The 21,182-nt window shown below is 50.1% G+C and overlaps 3 protein-coding genes across 4 annotated transcripts in view; 2 read left to right on the top strand and 1 right to left on the bottom strand.

The window, feature by feature from the left end:
• The window catches only part of ASPSCR1 (ASPSCR1 tether for SLC2A4, UBX domain containing), a 44,613-nt gene extending 34,877 nt beyond the window's left edge, over positions 1-9,736 (bottom strand). The window contains exons 1-3 of one of the 2 annotated variants that reach the window (XM_082294233.1): positions 9,679-9,736; positions 2,647-2,702; positions 1,843-1,954 (exon numbers count right to left, since the gene is read on the bottom strand). In XM_082294233.1, coding sequence (XP_082150359.1) covers positions 1,843-1,881 — 39 coding nt within the window. In that variant the 5' untranslated portion in view covers positions 1,882-1,954; positions 2,647-2,702; positions 9,679-9,736. Of the gene's footprint in view, positions 1-1,842; positions 1,955-2,646; positions 2,703-2,785; positions 2,910-9,678 lie in introns of those variants that run through there. The other variant, XM_082294231.1, reaches the window with a different exon arrangement.
• Positions 8,823-16,051, top strand: NOTUM (notum, palmitoleoyl-protein carboxylesterase; the record flags this gene model as incomplete). The annotated part of the gene is made up of 11 exons (XM_082294230.1): positions 8,823-9,343; positions 9,672-9,724; positions 9,876-9,971; positions 10,524-10,584; positions 11,453-11,511; positions 12,529-12,631; positions 13,409-13,600; positions 13,936-14,036; positions 14,135-14,282; positions 14,535-14,582; positions 14,693-16,051. The coding sequence occupies 11 exons, from the start codon at positions 8,823-8,825 to the stop codon at positions 14,997-14,999; spliced, it is 1,689 nt and encodes a 562-aa protein (XP_082150356.1). The 3' UTR covers positions 15,000-16,051.
• A 2,731-nt stretch (positions 16,052-18,782) lies between these two features.
• MYADML2 (myeloid associated differentiation marker like 2) lies at positions 18,783-19,753 on the top strand. Its single transcript, XM_082293975.1, has one exon. It carries the CDS (start codon positions 18,817-18,819, stop codon positions 19,720-19,722), a length of 906 nt encoding a protein of 301 aa, XP_082150101.1. The 5' UTR covers positions 18,783-18,816; the 3' UTR covers positions 19,723-19,753.
• Positions 19,754-21,182: the final 1,429 nt, after the last annotated feature.

Here is a 21,182-nt window from a genome sequence, read left to right as displayed (position 1 = left end):
TCAATTTTTCACTGAAGAACTGTCTTACAGGAAACAATGTTTTCCACATGCAAAGGCAAATCCAAAAGCTTTCTATTTTTAAAACATCATATTTGCTGAACAAACTCATGATTTATCAAAACCTGTATTCTGTCTCTAGGGTAACTGCTGTCACTACAGGAAAGCACACCTACTTCCACAAACATAATCTTAATAGAACATACAATAACAAAAGACACAGAATCAAATTCATCCCAACATTACTGCACCCAGCCAGCATGACTGAGTGCATCACCACTGCCACTACACCCCAGTCACAGCTGTTATAAAATTCCCTATTTTTTAACACATACTCCCTGTGGCAGGGAATTCTTTTTAAATCTGCTCAAGTTTGTGGAGCAGGGATTCTGTTTAGACTCTGCTCTTCACATGTGCATTTGCTGCATCTTCTCACCTCCATGACACAGCAGCCAGCACTCCTAGGGAAGCCTCACTTCTGTAGATTGTTCTGCTGAACTGCAACTGAATAGTAACAACTTACGCTTCTACTAGCTCTTCTCTTTTGTGATCTAAAGTAACTATTCCACACTATAACCCCTCTCCTACAGTGCACAGTCCTTCTTGCCCTTTCTCGTAATGTAACTTCAGGGAAAAAAAATAAAATCACTGTTTTCCTTCAGTACCTCCCAAACTGGACGCAAATGTCAGATAGTCGTCACTGCACCATTTCAAGAGAAACACTCTTCTCTGGAAGACAAACTCCATTCCACCACAACATTTCACTGAAAATTTTAAGCAGATGCTACTGGTTTGTGGTATTTTTTTAAGATGTCATTTGAAGCACAAATGTCTTTCCACCCCAAAGTTAGAAAAAAAGGCATTAGTGCCAAAACAAAGAACAGAGGGATTTTACAGAGAAAAATATGAACATCAGCAACCCCCAAAACTACGTTACACAGTGAACTAGAGCAGAGATTCCAAAGCCTTCTCACACCACAAAGTTCACTTTTCAACTTAGAAGTTTCTCTCTGTGCCAGTTAGAGCAACTGCCTATAACAAACACCTCTAACACTGCTTGGCTGACAGACATTAAGAGATCAGCACCAACAGACCTGCAACTTCGATGAAACTTGAGAAACTCCCTATGACGAAGTTAATAAATAGCAAGACGACTGTTAGTGATAGACAAGTTTTCATTCCCAGGCTACTTAAGTAAGGCCACACATCATTTTTACAACATGAAAAGTTCACACTCAATAACATCTATGCATCGCTTGAGAAGTTATGCCTCCAGCCACAGGGATACGTACAGAAGATTTTTACACTCCTAAACATGGCCATAATTTCTAGAGAAAACAGCATCCATAAGCCCTTTGCAAATGATACTAAATAGGGACATTTGGCCACTGCTGAACTCAGAACATGTAATGAAAGGCTCTAAAGCTGTGTAAACACGCCACGAACACCAATGCTAGGAAAGCAGTAAAAGAAGATTCTGTAAGAGTCTGAGATTTAGTCAAAATCCAGAGCTGGACAACAGCAACTGAAACAGAAGTTAGGAAAGGGAACTGAGTTAGTCATCACTGATGTTTAACTTCTTAGCTATCCATGACTACTAGTTTTTCAGTTCCCCAAACCATCCCGTCCTCCAGCACAGCTGGTACCCCATGCTCATGCAGACTCTAAGCAAAGACTTTCAGCTACTTAATTACCATTTTCCACTGCACTTCAACCAGTCTTCGGCAGGTCTCTGACACAAGCATGGCCACACCAACCTGTGCCCTTGCTCATTAGATCTGATGGGATCATATCAGCACAACTGATAAATGAACAGATCAGGTCACATTGCATAAATGAACATACCGTGGTTCCAACTCCTGCTCTGTTAGTGACTGGCACCATCTCCAGTTTGGCATTGTTGGGCAGCCTAGCAAATCTCCACTGCAAGGACAGGTCCAAAACATTCCTCTGAAACCTGAAGGGGAACAGAGCCTATGAGCAATACAAAGTTCAGGTATTGTGCAAGAGAATTCCCGGGAGACTGACTAGAAGCCATAAAAAATGATTCAATAACGAACAATTGGTAAATATAAAAGCACCATCAACAAAAGCTCTTCTGCACACCAGAACAGCTGCAGTTTGTAGAGGTTACAGAGAAGACACCCAAATCTATGTTCTTCCTTTAAATGTTTTAAAGAGATAAACAGCAACCGACTACATAACCGAGCCTAGTTAAATACCAAAGTACTCCCCTTTTTTAGTGCTATTCAGACAAATGACAAATAAATGACCTCTCAATTAAGACACCATAAAAGCAGAAGGTCAGACCCCCAGGTAAGAGGGGAGACAGGCGTTGCCGGTCTGTGACCTGGATGAGGTGTCCCATGGCAGCGACATGGGTCCTCGCCGTCCGTCCCAGCAGCGAAAGGAACGTGGCATAGGGACACCGGGAGGAACCGACCTGAACAGAGTTTAGTGTGTGCCCCGACCCCTCGCACCCATCCCCACCGCCCGCTGCGGACTCCGCCAGGCCCTGGACACCCCGCGGGCGGAGCGCGGGCTCCGGCAGCGCCAGGCCCGGCACGGAGAGCGGCCGCGGGCGGGGCCTCTCCCACGGCCGCAGGCAGCCGGATTGGGGCCCGGCCCCGGCCCCACGGCGGCACTCACTTCAGGCCGTACTCGCCGGGGCTGCCACCCTGCTTCCTGCAGACCTCCTCGAGGACCTGCGGAAAGAAGAGAGGCGTCACAGCCAGCCCGCCGCCCTGCCACCACCTTCCCCTCACCCCCCACCCCGCCGCGGACCCACCTGGAGCAGGACCGTGCCGGGCCCCACCCGCACCGTGACCCGCCGCCCGCTGGGCGCCAGCACCGACACCGCAGCGCCTCCCCCACCCGCCGCCGCCATCTTCCGCCGCCGTGCCAGCCCCGCACGGTCGGGGCGGAGTCGGCCTGGGGCCGTCCTGCTGCGGGCCCGCCCCGGCCCGGCGGCTGCGGAAGCGAGCTGTGGCGGGCGAGTCCCGGCCTGGCGGAGCCGGCCCGCGGCGGGACGGGCAGGCGGCTCTGAGGCCGGGGCGGAGCGGTCCGCCCGCGGCGGGTGCGGTTTCCTGGGCGCGAGGGGGGGCTGGCGGCAGCAGCGGCCCTTGGACAGGGCATACGGTGGGCGGCTCGGGCTGCTCCCCCGGCACTGGGCGGGGGCGACCCCCGGCTCTGCCCGCTGGGCCGGGGTGGGGGCGGCTCCGGAGCCGCCGTCGTCTCGCAGCTCCGCGGGGAGCGGGAGCAGTCACGCGTCCCGCTGTGCCTGACTGCGCTTGTGTTGTCCCTTGGGTTTCCAATGTCGGCATCAGTCACCTCCTCCAGAGAAATAAAACATTTTCTCGTTGAACCGGGATCCTGCCCGGCAGCGCAGGCGGGGACCCCGAACCGAGGGCCGGCCGGCCCGGGCATCCCCAGGCAGCGCTGGTGGCCAGAAATCCCTTGGGCTGGTGGATCCCTGTCTCTCTCCTGAGCAGTGATACCGAAAATCCCTGCGCGTACTGGGAAGGTTCTTCTGGGCCAAATAGCAGCCCTGGCGAACCCCGCATTTCACAGGGGAGCGGGGCGCATCCTGGCGCCTTCTCAGTGCCTCAGGAGCGTCCAGGCAGTGTCACAATCGGGGCGCCGTTGGTCAGACAAAGCACAGCATCCTGCTGCCCCTGAAAGCCATTTCTTCTGGCAAAAAGAGAAAAAAGTTGACTTGGAACCTCGCGGTCAGTGCTGCAAACTCAGCTGGTCAGGAGAGATGGCTGCAGCCAAGGAACCGAAATTATCATACATTTCACAACACACAATTTCCCAGAGACTTTATTTCATTTATGGGTTTCCTCTTCAGTCTCAGCACGGCCTCTGCATCAAAGGCGCTCTCAGATTCGATGACAGTCTGTTTAGTTTGCTATCATAAAAACAAAACAAAACAACCCACCAAAAAAAAAAAACAAAAAAAAAAACCCAAAACTTTTAGTTTGAGTAACCACTGGAATTTATTTAGCCTATATTTAGCCTAAATTGTAACCACACGCCAGATACTTTCTCTTTTCTCTACTTCTTCTATATTTATCCTATATGTTAAGCTTAAGTCTCCACTTCTACCCCCAGCACCCACAAAAATGTCTGGTTTGCTTGTCTTAAAAAGGAAAAAGATCCTTTCAAGGAAAGACACTTTCATAGAAGATTACACTTGCTTGTGTTTACCATATCAGCAGCGTGAGAGAAGGGATGAAAATGAGAATTTTAATGATGGAGAGACATCCCCTTGCTTATGCATGTGGATTCGTAATACCACCCAACACTGTAACTGTTCAGTGAGATGTAGAGATAGTAATAAAGGATGTCCAGGTGAATAATGTTTAAAACAATGCTTTAAAATGTCTTTACGTGTTGTTCATTCCATTGGGCAGTATCATTGCCATCCTATTTATAGAGCTACAGTGTTGAGGATATACAGTTCCCAACCTTTTCAAATTCCTTTTGCTGTAAATATACGTGGAGAGGTGTAAGGACTTAAGGGCAAGATTTTCTGAAAGTTGACACACTTTCGTCTAAAATAGGGTGCAACAAATATCTATGATATTCAAGTACTTCTTAGTCTTTAAAATAGGGAGAGATCCAAAGCTCTGCAACTATCTCACACATAATGAAGATATCCCATTCTTCCACTAATTAATACTTTTTTCTGGAGGAGAAGAAGCAATTAAGATGCCTTTGTTAACTGCAGTGACTATCCCCCTGCTCAGGCAGAGCAGCCATTCCAATTTGAAAGACACATTTTGCGTTTCATAGCCCAAAATTGGTCTCATTTCTGGATGGGTGTAGTTCCTATTTGATGTCTGAAGCAGGCAGCTGTTTCCTTTTTTGCATCTGGAAGTGACACTTCCCTTAAAGAAACGTTGCTCCTGTTAAAAAGACACCAGTGTAATTTGATCTGAACATTTCCAAATTGTGGGATTAGAAGTGATTCTGGTTGTTAATGGTATGGCATAATCACAAAGTTGCACGGAGGTGAAGGGTCACATTTCATACCCAGAGCCACTTCTAATCTCAAACATTTATCTGAAATTAGAAGCATCGGGAGAGAAAAGGGGGAGGTGACTACAACCTGGAGTCCATTAAAGTGCCACAAAGAAAGAGTAACCATTTGGGAATGGCTGAAAACACCCTTATATCAGATTTCTGCTCTGACCAGAGCTTCATCTGGAAATTGGTCAGTTAGTCAGTTAGTGCAAAGTCTGAAGCAGTAAGTCCTGAGCCCTGTCAGGCTGGAGGATGCCTGCAAATCTACCAGGTGAGCCCCAGCCAAACATCCTCCAAAAATTTGTCATAAATTACATTTCTTTGGTAATTACAGTGAACATGCTGCAGAATGATCTTCCCTAATCCCACTTTTCAGGCAGCTGGTGCTTTGCATTCAATACATAGCCCTGGCACTGTCTGCATCTGCATTGTCACAGGCATACAGGGAATAATGCATATTTGCTTCTTCATAAAGCAGCAAAACCTCACCTGCTTTTATTTTTTTCTTTCTTCTTTCAAAATTAATAGGAAATTAGCTGTGAACATCTAGAAATATGTAGTAATGAGCTCCAAAATATGATGCAGAACAAGCCACTTATCACAGTAACAATGATTCTGGAATGTTTCCTGCTGCCTGTAGCAACATCACTGACCACAGAGTGTCCTGGGGATGTTCAAGAGGTGGTTCCTACCCGAGCATCACTCAGCACATGACATCTGTACGCAGGCTTTAAGAGGGCTCTGCTGCTCTCCTGGAGTTCTTTACAACCCCTGGCCTCGGGGTCAGAGGAGGCAGCAGTAGCATGACTGTGTAAAAGCAGGATTCTGTTGGTGAGTGGTGCTGTATGGGGTAACTTACACCACACACATACTTCTGATCAACACAAGACCCAAGCAATGAGCCAGGGAGCTTGGTCTGAGCCAGGACTGCAGAGTGGCTCAAATAAGGAACGAGAGGTGGCTGTGAAGGGGAACCATACCTGTGGTACGAGTCCTCACACAGGACCCAGGTGTAACCCTCTCGGTTCCTGGGTTTCCTTGGGAAACATCTAAAGGGCAAGTGCTGGGACTGCCTTAGTCCTGGCAGGGTACGAGGGAATTCAGAACTGTCTCATAAGCTTTTGTATAGCATAGTCCAATATACTGAACGTATCTTGGGACATAGTGGAACACATTATGCAGGACATTTCACTTTCAAAGGTGTTAAATGGAAACAGTATCTCCCTTAACGTTATTTCCAATCACTACAAGTCTCTTGCTTGCCTCCTACATACCTCCTTCCTACCAATAAAAATGCCAAATCTCCAGTGCTTGGAGCAGGACTCCAATTCTTTCAGCTTTCTCTGAGCTTCTTTTTGTACTGAGGCCAATCTATTCAATGTAGGGAGGGTCTTATCAAAAGATTAAAACTCAGTGAACCTCTCATGCTGAAGTATTACAAAATTCTCCAAAATCTGTGTCACTTCGATGTTCACTCAAGTTCAGTATGTCAAGGAGTTGAAAGGTACCAGATTTAAATGTTTAGAAGTTAGAAAGGCTGTTATACCAGACCTACAGCCTTACATTCTTCCTCATAGCCCCTTGCTCGGCCATGACAAGTAATACAACATTTTACTGAACTTTGGAAGCGTAGTAGGAGTGCTCTGAATGAACCCTCCCCTGAGTGACCTGAACCAGAGGTCAGAAAGCTGAAGAGGGCTCAGTAAAGCCAAGCCAGGCAAAACTTAAAGTTCTTTGCTTCACTTCTTAGGACAAAGATCTGCAACTTTAACATGCATTCCTCTCTGCCATAAGGTTCCTCCCTGGTGCATCAGAATTGGTTGCCCCTTATTGCAGCCAGCTGGTTACCAAGCAAGGCATTACAGAGTGCAGGAACTCAGCCCTCCATGGAGAGAAAGAGCAGGGACACCAGGAGGAATGCAAGCCTGGCAATGGGAGGCACGGCAGCTTTACTGTGAAGGATGGAGTTCAGCAATCTTACCCCTCCTGTTTTCTTGCTATACCTAGTGGACTATGAAGTCCTGAAGTTGTTTATGCCAAATCTTCCAGGGATCCTGGAACACTCTGAGGACTTTCTGTTTCAGACTTTGCACTAACTGAGCCAGTTTCCAGATGAAGCTCTGCTCAGGCCAACTGATGAGTTCCTTAACTTGTTGTAACTAGTCTCAGTGATCCATTGCTTGGACCTGGCACGGACAGTGAGGAAGGGAGGTTTAGGCCAGTGTACAGAAAGATACAATGATGCAGAAATGTGCTGGGACCAAAAACCTGTCAGGGAGTGCATATCGTGCACTTGAGGAGGTGCCCAGTCAATTGAGTAGCTTTTCTTGGCTTCAAAGATACTGTTGTCAGTATTAGCACTTAAATATAACATTTGGAGGTAAAAATCTGAGTGAGAACAGAGCAAGAACTGAGAGTACGTAAGAGTAACTGAAAGATAAAAAACCCAACATGGCAAGCAAACCAAAACCACATGCTACATGTGTAGGAAACATAGAGCTGAGTCTACATTCAGAAAGTCCAAACACAGTAAGGTAAAAAATGTAGTTGCAGCAATTGGACAGCCCTAATTCCAGCTTGACAAAAAAACCTTCCACGTGCTATTTTAAGATTATACTCTTTTCACCTTTTCTGATCCCAGATAGATTATACTTCCCAGTTAAGACAGTCTTCCTGCTCCTTTCTGGAAGGCTGTCGAGGAGTGTGAGTTGTCCTATTTCGTATTTAAATGGAGTATTCAAAGCGTAGCATTTTCTCTGTTTTTCCTCGGTTTTTAACTCCGAGATCTGCGATAAGGCCATTTCCAAGGAATTTCCCCTCTCTCAGATGACCGGCACTCTGGTGACAACACGGCTTTTTCTCCAGGATTTTTCTTGCAATTCCTGGAAACGTCCGGGCCCCGTGGGAGAGCGGCCGGCGGTAAACCTCGCGAGCTGCCGAGAGCAACAGGGCGAAGCCTCTACGGCGCGGAGGCTTCGACCCCCGGGAAAGCCGCGCCGGCGGTGGGGGCAGCAAGGGGGCCGGAACCCCCGCCTCCGGCCTGCCGTGACTCCGGCACGCCCGGGGCCTCCACGTCCCCTCCTGTTCCCGGCAGCAGCATCCTCCGGCCGGGGACGACCCGCCGCCGGCCCCGGTCAGCCGCGGAAGCTAATCAGACCGAACGCCGATGTCTGGGACCAAACGACCGCTTCCCGCTGCGCTCTGGGGGCCAGGGCCAGGCCGGAGTCCGGCACCGCGGGCCATCCCCCGGCCAGCGTGGGGGATCCCGCACAAGAGCGATCGGGGGGCGCGGCGCTGAGCTGCGCCGGTGAAGCGGCGGTGGCACGTCCCGGGGCGGGGCGGGCAGTGCCGCCCACGCGGAGCCGGGGAGGAGCTGCCGTCGGGGCTGTGGGGGGAGAGGGGCGGGACGGGGGGCGCGGCGCGGGCCTGGGGCGCCGCCACGGGGGCTGCCACGTGCGGAGCCTCGCGCTCGGGCGGCCCGACCGCCCCCCCGGCCCCGGAGAGAGGCCGCCCCGGGCCCCCGCCGCCCTGCGGGCGAGGCTGTCGGGCGCCGCCGCCACCGCCGCGGCCCCGGCGCCGGCAGGGGCGGCGATGGCGTCGCCGTCGAGCGCGGGGCGCGCCCCGACGGAGCGGCCCACCGTGCCGGTGCGGCGCGGCGCAGACCCCCCGCTCCCTCCGCCTCGCTCCGAGGGGGCGGAGGGCAGGGCAGGGCGGGGGCTGGCCGGCTGCTGCCCCACGCGGCGCCCGGGCTGGCGGCGCCCCCGGCGCGCTCCCCGCGCACTCCGTGCCCCTCTGTCATGCTCGCCGCCTGGGAGCGGGTGGCAGGCTCCTGTGCCGGCAGCCGCGCCACCGAGCCCGCGCCGCCGGCGCTGCCCTCTCCGCCCGCCGCCGACCCCCGTCCCCGCGGGTGGCGCGGCGGGGCGCGGCGGAGCGCGGGCGGCGCTGCCCGCCGCCGGGGACTGGCTGCTGCCGCCGCGGCGAGCGGCGGGTGGCGGCGGGCGGCGATGGGCACGGCAGCGGTGCACCTCCTGCTGCTGTTGGGGCTGCTGCACGCCGGGCCCGGCGGCGAGGGCAGGAAGGGCTGGCGGCGGCGAGGCCCGGCGGTCCGCGAGCGCGGCGAGGCGGCGGCGGCGGCGGCAGCCGAGAGTTTCCCGCTGGACTTCACCGCCGTGGAGGGCAACATGGACAGCTTCATGGCGCAGATCAAGAGCCTGGCGCAGTCGCTGTACCCCTGCTCGGCCCAGGCACTGCCGCACGACCTGCGCCTGCACCTCCTGCACAACGCCTCGGTCACCTGCAACGACGGCAGCCCGGCCGGGTGAGTCCCCGCGCCGCGCCGGCCCCTCCAGGCGCCCCGGGGCTGCCCCGCGCGGCCGCCGCCGTTCCCCGCGGCCCCGGCCCCGAGGGCTGCGGCGCCACCGCGCGGCGGCGCGTGGCACCGGCGGCGACAGGTGCAGCGAGCGCCTCCCGGGCGGCGGCCCCGGCGTTTCCCCGGGCGGACGCGAGCGGCGCCGCCGCCAGAGCCGCCGCCCCTGCCCGCCGCCCGTCGCCTCGGCGTGGTCCCGGCGCCCCGGCCCGACTGGCTCCAGAGCCTTGCGGCCGGGCTCGGCTCCCGCTTAGGCATTGCCCCTTGTCTGTGCCCGCAGCTACTACCTGAAGGAGTCCAAAGGCAGTCGGCGGTGGCTGCTGTTCCTGGAAGGTGAGCGCCGGCGCCCCCGACTTCCGCAACGGCGGCCACGAGCGGGGCGGCGACCCGAGGCTGCCCTCGGTGCCCCGGCCCCTGCGGGCCGCCGTCCCTCGCCCGCGAGCCCCCGGCCCTTCGGGGCGGCTGACCCCTGTCCTCTCGCCAGGAGGGTGGTACTGCTTCAACAGGGAGAACTGCGACACCCGCTACGACACCATGCGGCGGCTGATGAGCTCCCGGGAGTGGCCCGCGACCCGCGTGGGTAAGTTGTCCCCTCCACCCCGTTGGGCAGCCCCGAGGGACTGGGACCGGGCTGAGGTAGCGCCCGCTGTCACCAGCGCCCTGGAAGGTGCCTGGTTGCTGCCCCGTGAAGATCCCGTGCCGCGGGCACGGGCAGGCGTTTGGGTGCACAGGCATCGCCGGGAATGGGTGCTGCTCTCTTCGCTCTCTTCTCACGCTGCAGCCTCCTAGGTAGCCAAACCTCTGTCACTCACACAGATCATCTAATTGAGTATATTGGAATTTACCTGCTAGGATTTGTATTCTGGGGAGGTACTTAAATAGGCATCACAGGTCTCTTCTGTACTACAAGAAGCTTCTAGACAGGCTTCATCTGTAGCATGAATCAAATTCTTAATGTCAAATCTGCCTAAGGGCAAATTTAGAAATGTTCCTTCCACTTCCCTTGCCAATGTTTTTCATCATGGATGTTTGTTTTCTGTGTGGTCAGAGGTCTTGCATGAGGCTCCCACGATTCCTCTGAAATCACAGACTGTCATCTATATGTTTCTTGTTTCTTTGTGCCCATCTGCAGGAACTGGAATCCTGTCCTCTCAGCCAGAAGAAAATCCCCACTGGTGGAATGCAAACATGGTGTAAGGAGGGACAACGGAGGGAAATAGCTTTATACTTAAACAGCATCTCCTGCCTTTTAGGCTAGCAAGAGTGCTGCAGAGACAAGTTAAGACTAATACTTGGAAAAGGAAATTGTGTGTTTCCTCATTTGCTGCAGTTCAACTCTCTAATATGTAGGGCTGACAAGGTCCAGAGAAACTTAAGTTCAATCTCCTTGGAGGTTTGGGGTGATCTAATGGAGAAAAACTGGGGATACCTTAGAGAGCCTTCTCAAACAGCTGCAGTGCTGAATCCATCATGAGCGGTGGGCTGATAGTGTGTTACACATCTGACAATTTGAGAAGAATGTGGAGCAGCTCTCCTAGTTCAAAGAAGAGAAATGAGAGAGACTAGTTTATATGTGCATCTACACAGAAGGGATGTTAATTTATCTTCTGCAAGACAGAGACATGAGAAGTTAATTCCTGCAAAAACCTCCAATGGTTGCAGTCAGCATTTACACTGCACTGACTAGATTCTTCTCATTTTCCATGTGAAAAACTGAAGCACAGAGAGTTGCCCTGTGACAGGGCATCCACTGTGTTGGCAGAATAGCTGAGAGCAAAGTCGTGGTTCATCGTTCCATCCACTGAGCTTAGTGCTTCAATTAGATTGATAAAAGACACGTTATTTATTGATTTAATTCAGTAAAACTACCAGTGTTCAGGAGAAAATTCAAGACAGTTATAGTTGTCACTTGGTGTGCAGGAAGGTAAGTTGTCAAATTGGACAGAAACTCTTCCCTTTTCCCCTTCCCAGGATTTTATTTTCTTCCAGCTAGGTGACCCCATCCTCACCCTGTTGTGCGTGTCAGAGGCACAGCCGGACTCACACAGCTCTCTCTTACAGATTCATCCCATATTGCTCAAGTGATGTTTGGAGTGGTGCCTCTTCCAAGTCTGAGAAAAGTGAGTGTTGCTGATGGGCCGTTGCTGCCCCAGACATCACACATTAAAGGATGTGGCCAGACTTCTGTGAAACCACGTGGACGAGAAACAGGCTTTTTCTTGCTGAAGGGCAGGAAAGAATATCAAGCTACTTCCAGATAAAACATCCTGATCTCTTTAGCTCAGGCTGTTTTGACATAGTTCAGAGCCACTGCTTGCAGAGATGTTACACTGATGCAGTGTGTAAGGATTAGAGGAACAAAATTCCTTTTAGATGAATCTCCAGGTTCCAGCACGCAGCAAATTAATTGCTATAGCTGAGGGACCATGGGCTGTTGCATGTAACTTTTGCATGGCTGACCTGAGAGGCAGGACTGTGAATTTAGTGTCAGACTTTTATCAGAAGGATGTTTTGCCTTAGGCAGGAGCCATCATGTGTCAAGCCAAAGCTGTCTGCAGGTTTCTTTGGGAAACAGCATAATTCATCTTAATACATGCTGCATTGCCATCAGATGTCATTCTGGTGGTGTCACAGTAAAGGACCTTTTCACCTCATCCCAGCTCCTTGGAGCTGTTCCTTTGGAGCAGTTACACACCAGCAACCACGGTGATGCCAAGGAAGCAGTGTCTGTGTATGCGTAACATCTTGTGAAGCATTGCTTCTCTGAATTGGCTTGATGAATTGGGAAAACGGGGAAGCAGTAAGTTGGAACTGAGGTTCCAGGTGGTAGGAAGATGTGTGTTCCTCCAGTACCTTCCTTCTTGTTTTCCTTTTCCAAGTTTACTCATTTCTAAGCACTGTCATAGGAAGGTGCTTGTGTAATTGAGTATTTGATTCACTCTGTTCTCTTTCAGGGCAGCACATTTTGTATGGGGTGGGGGAGAATCTCTTGTTAGGTGTATTTGGTATAGGTGGATAAAATGAGCCTGAGTTTAGATTCGTAATCCCTTTGGAAGGTTCTTAAACATTTTTGGAGAGGAAGTAAAAGTCTGAGCCTGGACAGGAAGGAATTTTTTTGACACTGAGCTGTCTTCCAGATGAGTATGCCTTCATGGGAGCACTGATCATACAGGAGGTTATAAAGGAGCTGGTGGGAAAAGGTCTGAGCACTGCGAAAGTGTTGCTGCTAGCGGGGAGCAGGTAGGTATCCACAAGATTCTGTTTGGTGAAGAGAGCTTTCCACAGCAGGAAGATGTTAAGTGAGGAGGTCTCAGCAGTTCCTGAAACATTTCTTCTAGGAGTACAGTAACACTAACACAGCAAACCCTGTATCTCCGGTCAGTTTTCTCCTGTAAGTGGTCAACAGAGGATGATACAATATTACTTCATCAGCTTCTGGTCCACTTAAGAGAAAACTGAGAAAATGATAATAAAGCTTTGCGTTCTTCTGTGCATCAAGAATGCTGGTTCCTGTTGGCTGACATCATAAGACATGCACCTCCTGTGAATTGTTTCAGGACACCAAAATAAAAACCAAACTTGTCTCACACAGGTGCTCTGGATCATCCTGTGTTGCACAAAGCTCTGGTACACTCAGTGTATATTACACGGGAGCGTAATAGAGAAGTTGCAAGGAGTGAATTTGTCTCACTTCAGATGCTTTTAGTTTCTGAGCTGCCAACCCCCTTGGAAATGATACAGAGCACATGTATCTCCCAGGAAAGAGAGTAACAACAGGACTTCGCTTCTGAGCTACCAGATTATTACTCAGCACTAGCTTTATTTCTGAGTTTTGCAAAGCCAGGAAATAACGTGGTGTCTACGAAGTTTGTGGTGAATGGTTGGATAGCTCTGCTGTGGGTCGATGAAGGTCTTTATAGCATGTCAGTGCTGAAGAAGGTTTGTCTGCTAGCAAGGTCTGTAATACCTTGCTAGCAGTGTTACAGTGTTGATGCAGTGTTGATGTTGTTGTTGCAGTGCTGGAGGGACAGGAGTGCTCCTGAATGTTGATCGAGTGGCAGAGCAGCTGGAGGAGATGGGTTATCAAGGGATTCAGGTTCGAGGCTTGGCAGACTCTGGATGGTTCCTAGATAACAAACAGTATCGCAGAACCGACTGTATTGATACCATAACATGTGCTCCAACAGAAGCCATTAGAAGAGGAATAAGGTACAGTCAGATGCTCTAAAGTACACTACTTTAAGAGGTTAGAGTGTGGAAAAGATCTCCTCCTCTTCTGTGTTCCTTCACTTTGATACTTAAGGAGTATTGTCTACATCAGTGGTTTTTCAAGTATTTTATTGGAAAAGACAATAATGGAAAGTCTAGATGTGCGAAAGAACATGTACAGTTGTAGATGCTCTAAAATGTGTTGATGGGACAGTGCTGCTGTGAGAGCTGTTCTGTCAGTTGAAATTCTAATCAGAACAGAAACTAGGATATGGAGAGGATACATTGTTAGGATTGCCCTGTGCCTCCCATTCTGTTATTGCTTTGTCTTCTAGATACTGGAATGGCATTGTTCCTGAACGCTGTAAACTGCAGTTTAAAGAGGGAGAGGAATGGAATTGCTTTTTTGGATATAAGATTTACCCCACTCTTCGATGTAAGTACCAAAGGAGAGAGATCAAATGGACTTAGGGTTTCCTCTGTATCTGTAACTAACTTGGAGCAATCCCTTTTCTGAAATTTTTGTCTTTCTAGGCCCAGTCTTTGTTGTCCAGTGGCTCTTCGATGAGGCCCAGCTTACTGTAGACAACGTACACCTAACTGGCCAGCCTGTTCAGGAAGGGCAGTGGCTCTACATCCAGAATTTGGGTAGAGAGCTGAGAAACACCTTGAAGGATGTGACGTAAGTGTTTCATTGAGAAAAACCTGTCTCATTTGTTTCTAAAAGACATTCTTACCTAGCGTCCTAGTGTTCTCAGACCTCTGCTGAAAAAGGAGTGCTGTAAATTTGGTGACTGTTAGTTCATCTACATCAAGAATGTTGCCTTTTTCATTTTTGTGTAAAATTCCACCCTCTCCCTAGTCTGGAAGGTTTGATTCAGCGGGATTTACTTTGTCCTTCAAGACATATCCACGTTTCTGTTTTTTCCTTTAGAGCGAGCTTTGCTCCTGCCTGTTTGTCCCACGAGATCATCACACGCAAGTAAGTGCTTGTGCAGATCCTGTGAGAGGTGAACGGGGATGCAGCTTGGGAATGAACCTGTCCTGGCAGCCGGACCCCTCTAATGTGATCTGTACGGTTTGTCTTTTCAGTCACTGGACTGACATCCAGGTGAAGGGGACATCATTACCCCGTGCCCTGCACTGTTGGGATCGGAGCCTCCATGAGAGCAACAAAAATGGGAAGGCTCCTCTGAAAGGCTGCCCAATTCACCTGATTGACAGCTGTCCATGGCCTCACTGCAACCCCTCGTGCCCCACAATCAGGGACCAGTTCACAGGGCAGGAGATGAATGTGATCCAGTTCCTCATGCACATGGGTTTCGATGTTCAGAAGATGGCACAGCAGCAGGGCCTGGAGCCCAGTAAACTCCTGGGGATGCTCAGCAGTGGTAACTAGGGAGGGCTCATCAGAAGGGCAGAGATTAGATCAGGAGGGGAGAGAGAGAGAGACTCTCAGCCCTTCTCCCAAACTTTCTAATCTTCTTCCTTAACGTTTCTGCAGGCAGATGCATGCTCATACCCATGCACACTCACACCTGTGCACTCACATGCTCCCACACTCTTGCACGCTTATGGTGTGTCAAGAACAAAAAGAAAAAAAAACAAAAAACCAGGCAAGCAGCAATTTCTTGCTTACACTGTTTGGCTGGAACTTGTTCCCTCCAAACTCCTGGGCTAAGTTTCGGCCGGTCACATCCTCTTCCTGTGTTACACAAGGCAGTCGGATACAGGGAGTAGCAAAGCAAAGCCATAAATAGCAGCAATGAGAACCTTCCCCAGATCTGGGACATCTTCCCTTGCCATGAATTTTACATCATAGACTCATTACAAGTGGTGAAAAAAGCAAGCACTGGATTTCTTCTGTCCAACTAGAAGTGAAGAAATGATTACATTACTTCCTGGAGGTTAGCATCTCATGCTGAGTCACAATATACAGACCCAGGACATGTGCTAGGGATGGACACTCTTGTACTCAATTTATTCATATTATTTTATAAAATGACTTTTTTATTACTTTTTTAAACTAAGCAAGAAATATAAATGATATTGTAACATATTTTTTTTTAATAACGAAGAAACCTCTTGGTACTTTGGCAACGTGGACATATTTATTTTAATATGTAAAATGCTATTTATAAGGGCTGACCAGAGAACTATACCTATGTCTTTGTAAAGTTGTATATGCTGCTCATTTGAATGGGTTATCCTGATGGTCACTTGTGCCTGGGAGAGGGCTAAGGGTGGTGTTGACGTTTTGTATTAATTAGATTTCTGTGTTCCCCTTGCAGTGTTCCTTGTCATTGTTTCTCTGATGAAGAGGTTGTAATATAAGGTTTAAGTACAGAGACTTTCACCCAGCACCTGATGTTTGCAGACTTTCACAGCATTTTTGGCTTGCCTGTGATTCCCCAGGTTGTCCAGGGCATTGCGTTGTAAGGTGGAGGGAGATCTGGTAGTGCTGCAAAGGCCTCTCTTCCAGTGAGGGAAATGTTTGATCAGAGCATCAGAAGCATTTGGAGCAGAAAAGGCAGAGAACATAAGACAAGCACCAACATATTTCTCTTCTAGTCACTTGGGAACACACCCACCTCAGCAGAGAGAATCCCCTTTGATAGTAGTGGGAGGAGAACAAGGGAGGGATTGAGAATGCATGACTGAGGCTGGAGAGGAGACCGTTCCTTGGGTGGGAGCATGTGGGTGGCTGGAGCAGAACTTCACCCTGCAGCACAGTGTGGGGGTGTGGGGAGACCTGCACGAGGAGCACAGCTGCACATCCCTACTGCACGAGGTCCTGGGACCAACTGTGTGTGCCTGCACTTGTGTACATGGTTACACAGCATATAGGCCACAGAGAATTTGGGCCTGATTTTAGAAAAATTCCCTGTACTTTCAAGACAGACCTTGCCAGGTTAGAACAGTGGTGCTGCTTGTGAGATCCCTTGTTTTGGGTAAGTAAACTGTAGCCCTTTGGTTCCTTTTCGGGCAGGACCACACACAGGCCACCACAATCATCTGTCTTCCTGTGCATGATGGGATTAACACAGATGGAAGATAAAGAAAAACTACAGAGAAAATGACTGGTGCTCCCAGTGAAACTGAAGAACAGGAAAACGTCAGTGCAGTTTCCCTATGATCAGTTTGGAAATTACTGATATCCTCTATATTTTAATGACTTGGATATAAAAGTAGAATTGTCCTGATTATGTTTTTCATCTCTTTTCTGCCGTGCAGAAGCCAGTGACAAAAGCGCAAGACTTGAAGAATTCAGTGCCATGTGTTTGTATTCTGTGATCTTTTGACTAGATGAGGTTCTTTATTTCTGAGGGAAAAGTGGCCGTGGTCTGTCTGGTGCACTGCTCCGCCAGTGTGATTTTGGGGACCTTTGCCCTCTGCCAGCACTGACTGGTGCTGAGGGCTCTTCAGAGGGGCACCACTTCCCATGGGAAAGCAGAAGCTGAGCAGCAGGACCAGCTCTGCCTTGAGCCCCGGTGTCACTGATGGGGTGATGTGTCCTCAGGTAGGCCATGACATGGGGTGTCCCTGTGCTTTCTCCTGGTCCCTGGGCAGATGGGAAGTGATGCACCAGAAAGTGCCACAATACAGAAAGTGACCCACTGCCAATGAGGCCTGCTAGAAGTGAAGGATTAATAGAGTCAGGAAAGGCAAGATTTCAGGATGAGAACCTGTTCACTTGGAGTTCCTCAGCTGTCCTGCTGCATTTCCTGGTTATTGTGATGTTAATTGTGCAACTTCCACCCCAAATGAATGCAGGCTTTTGTACTTTTAGCACCAGAGGCCTTTCTAAGGAAAATGGAAAGTACTTGAGATGAATGAAAGAGACACTGAGGTTACAAGATGGTGACAAAGCTGAAGGTAGGCACGTTTTATCGTTTTATTGCTACAGCCAAAAATTTGTACTGTCCTCATGTGAGCCATTCCATCAGTAATTTTTTCTGCTTCCACACTGGGATGAGCACTGCAGGTGAGGAGTCAGCAATGCTGCTTGTGGGGTAAGGGAGGAATTTTTCTACTATGTTGTGGTGGAAACATTCACCCAGTCCCATTCTGAAACTACATCAGCAATTTTGTCTGGGGCTTTTAGAGATAGAATTAAGACACTTGTGGGGAGAGGTGAAGTCTGGGGAGCACTGTATACCAGGAATGGTTCATTGTGAAAGCTTTGATCTCACATGAGGGAGGGTTTGACACTATTTATTGAAATCTGTGTTCCAAAACAGAGCTAAGACTATCAAAACAATTTTTAAAAAAACAATTGTATTTGGTTGTTGCATTCAGAGATACAAGAAAAACTGATTTCCACATAAATTTAAAAGAGAGACAGAGAAGAGTTTAAGGAAATGTTGAGGACGGGTGCTGTAAACCTTCACAGCCACAAGCTGTCACACAAAGTACAGCAGGTAAATGTATCACTGCTCCAGATCAACTGCAGCAAAGTGAGTCAGCTTTTATTCAGCCTCTGGCCTAAATCCTTTCTTTTATAGGGTTTGTGCTGCCTTTGGGCTTGTGCCCCCTCTCAGGGGCTCTTGGGTCTGCAGAACTGTGCTCTTGTTCCTGCAGCACGGCCGTATCACAGCCCACTGCCACAGCCAGCCACCTCCCCTCAGCGCAGGGGGTTGTGTGGAGAACGGCAGCATTCCAGTGACCCCAGAGTTTCTAAAAGAACAGCAGAAGGATAATCAAGAGCCTTTGATGGAGCTCGCAGCTTCAGTGTTAAATAACACCCGCTCCCAACAGCTGAGTGGGGGCAGGATTCATTCCAGAACTATTAATAAAACCTCTATTTATACTCCAGGTTCCTGTGAACGGTGCAGCATAAAGCTACAGCTGCGGAGCGAAAATGGAATAAATGTCAGCCTCCAGGGAAAGCACCATCCTACAGGAAAGGAGACAGCCAAAGGACAGCACAGAGGCAGGTTTCAGACCTGAGGAAGCAGAAAGCGAACAGCAGCACCCTGAGCTTACAGCCAGTGGGCAGAGCCAGCCAGTCACCTCCCTGCAGCCGCAGGTCTGTGCAGAGAGCTGCCAGAGATGCAGCGTCAGAGGCAGCTCCCACTGATGCCGGCAGAGACCAGCGAGATTTGAGCTGCCACTCCACTGAGCTGGGACCAGGTGTGCCTCAGGGCAAAGGTGCAAGAGCCAGAAAGGACATTTGAGAAGGCATTGAGTGCATTGTCTGCTGGACCGGAAAGATAATGGAGAGCACGGGAGGGCCATATCTGAACACAGCTGCGGTGACTTCCCCTGTAGGAATAGCTCGATTGCTGCAGATGACCTTCGGATGTACCACATTCAGCCTGGTTGCCCACCAAGGGGGGTTCAGTGCCGCATATGGCACCTTCTGCATGTTTGTCTGGACCTTCTGCTTTGCCATCACTGTGTTCATCATCACCTGTGAGTTCACACACCTGCACAGCTGCCTGAGTCTCTCCTGGGGAAACTTTACTGCTGCTTTTGCCATGCTTGCCACACTCATGTCCATCACAGCTGCAGTGATCTACCCGCTCTACTTCGTCCAGGTGGGCTGTTACCCCATCGGCTGTGAGGTGAGAGATTTCCGCATTGCAGCCAGTGTCTTTGCGGGCCTTCTGTTTGTCGCGTATGCCACTGAGGTGTTCTTAACCAGGGCAAAACCAGGACAAGTCACCAGCTACATGGCTACTATCTCTGGGCTCTTGAAAATCGTTCAGGCCTTTGTGGCCTGCATCATCTTTGGGGCACTGGTGAACGACAGCCAATATGGTAAATACGTGGCGACACAGTGGTGTGTGGCTGTCTACAGCTTTTGCTTTGTGGTGACAGTGGTGGTAGTGGCCTTCAGTGTCACAGGTAAGACTGCCTTGCTGTGGTTCCCTTTTGAGCGTTCTGTGGTCATCTACACCTTTGGGGCTGTGCTGCTCTACATGAGTGCTGCGGTCATCTGGCCAGTGTTCTGCTTTGACAGCAAGTACGGCTCCCCACGACGCCCTGGCCTCTGCGCCAAGGGGAAGTGCCCCTGGGACAGCCAGCTGGTGATTGCCATCTTCACCTATGTCAACCTGCTGCTCTATGTCTTGGACCTGGCATACTCCCAGCGCATCCGCTTTGTCTCACACCTCTGAATTGTGGGTTGGCCTCTGTGGAGGCATCCCAGTGCTGTGAACCACTGAAGATGCAGAGGGATGGGGCAAGGGGCAGGGAGGTGCTGGGCAGGCATGTGCACAGCACCAACATCAAGGTGAGGACTGACTACACTAAAAAATTAATGACCTGGAGCAGGTGGGCTGCAGCCGATGCAAAGCACAGCCCAACTCCCCCATGGTTCTGCTTCACCTTCCTTCCTGGTGCCAGCACAAAGGAATGACACAGCTCTACATGCATCTGCAGACAGCAGGAATGCTTGTAGCCACAGCAGTGAGGCTGCTGGCTAGCAGGTTATTGAGCCAAATATTAGGAAAGACACCAAGGATTTTGAAACTGTTAACCAGTGCTTAATGGTAACCAAGTGACTACTCAGGAAGTGGAAAAGTTAAAAGCTGCATGAAGGAACACCAGAAGATGAAAATCAATCCCTCAGAGTTTGGGTTACTTTGGGCTGTGTGGTGAGATGTGGAATGCCTGCAAGTGTGGGCAGTTCAGTCTGGGTGTTTCTGAGAAGAACATCATAGCCATAACAGTATTTTGAAGGTTACCAGTCTTTCCCCTTCATCTCCTTTGCTGTCTAGCACGGAAAAGGAATATCCTCAAGTGTACACCTTGGAGGAGGCCTAGGATATTCCTATTTAGCAAAAACTGAGTCACTACAGAAATGAAAATTTGTAAAGTCAGGGCTCTACTGCTGAGAATCAGGTTGCAGAGCACAGCCAACCTGCAAAGTGACTGTGCGTGACCTGCCATCCTCACTTGAGCAGCACAGAAAGTAGCTTGGCACATGCTCTGTCTTGATTAATGGGCCACCATTTCTTTGCACTGGTGTCAAGGGTTTTTTTCTGGAGGCTTGAAGATAAGTTCTGAGGGAGTGTGAAAGGGGAGGCAGAGACTAATTGATCTCACGGTGCTGCACAAGAGACCAAACCAGGCAGGGAGGGGGCATGGACAAGACGGGACATGACAGAACTTGCACACAGTACCCCAGAGCAGATCAGGCGCAGGATTCCTGAGCACTCTGCATCACCAAGTAGCCGAATGTCTCAGACGCATCCCTGACTAAACATCCACTTTGAAGTTCCACACTTCTCAGCTCAGATTTCAGGCTCCACAGAAATCTTCATTTGTTCCAGGGAGAAGCCAGAGTGTCCAAGTGCTTGTGCAGCTCATGCAGACTTGAGTACTTTGATTAAAATCTCCAGTAGCTGCCTGTCAGAATCAAGATTTATTTTTTACCCAAAATAAAATAAAGCTGAATGGCAGATGTACGCTTACATCTCCTGAGATGTGTGTGCTGTCACCCTCCTCTCCACACTTTCATTGCAGCAGATGCAGCCCTTTATGCATGAAAGCAGAGCTCACTTTATTTTGATGTACAAAGCCTGAACACAGACCCAAAAAAGTACAGACACAAGACAGCAAAACATCTGGGTGG

Source organism: Coloeus monedula (genome assembly GCF_965178545.1).
Source record: "Coloeus monedula genome assembly, chromosome: 19".
Lineage (NCBI taxonomy): Eukaryota > Metazoa > Chordata > Aves > Passeriformes > Corvidae > Coloeus > Coloeus monedula.
This window is presented reverse-complemented; position numbering and strand designations above follow the sequence as displayed.

Bases quoted from the DNA above. Each gene is read 5' to 3' on its own strand.
- MYADML2 (XM_082293975.1), top strand. From the start codon at position 18,817: ATGGAGAGCACGGGAGGGCCATATCTGAACACAGCTGCGGTGACTTCC.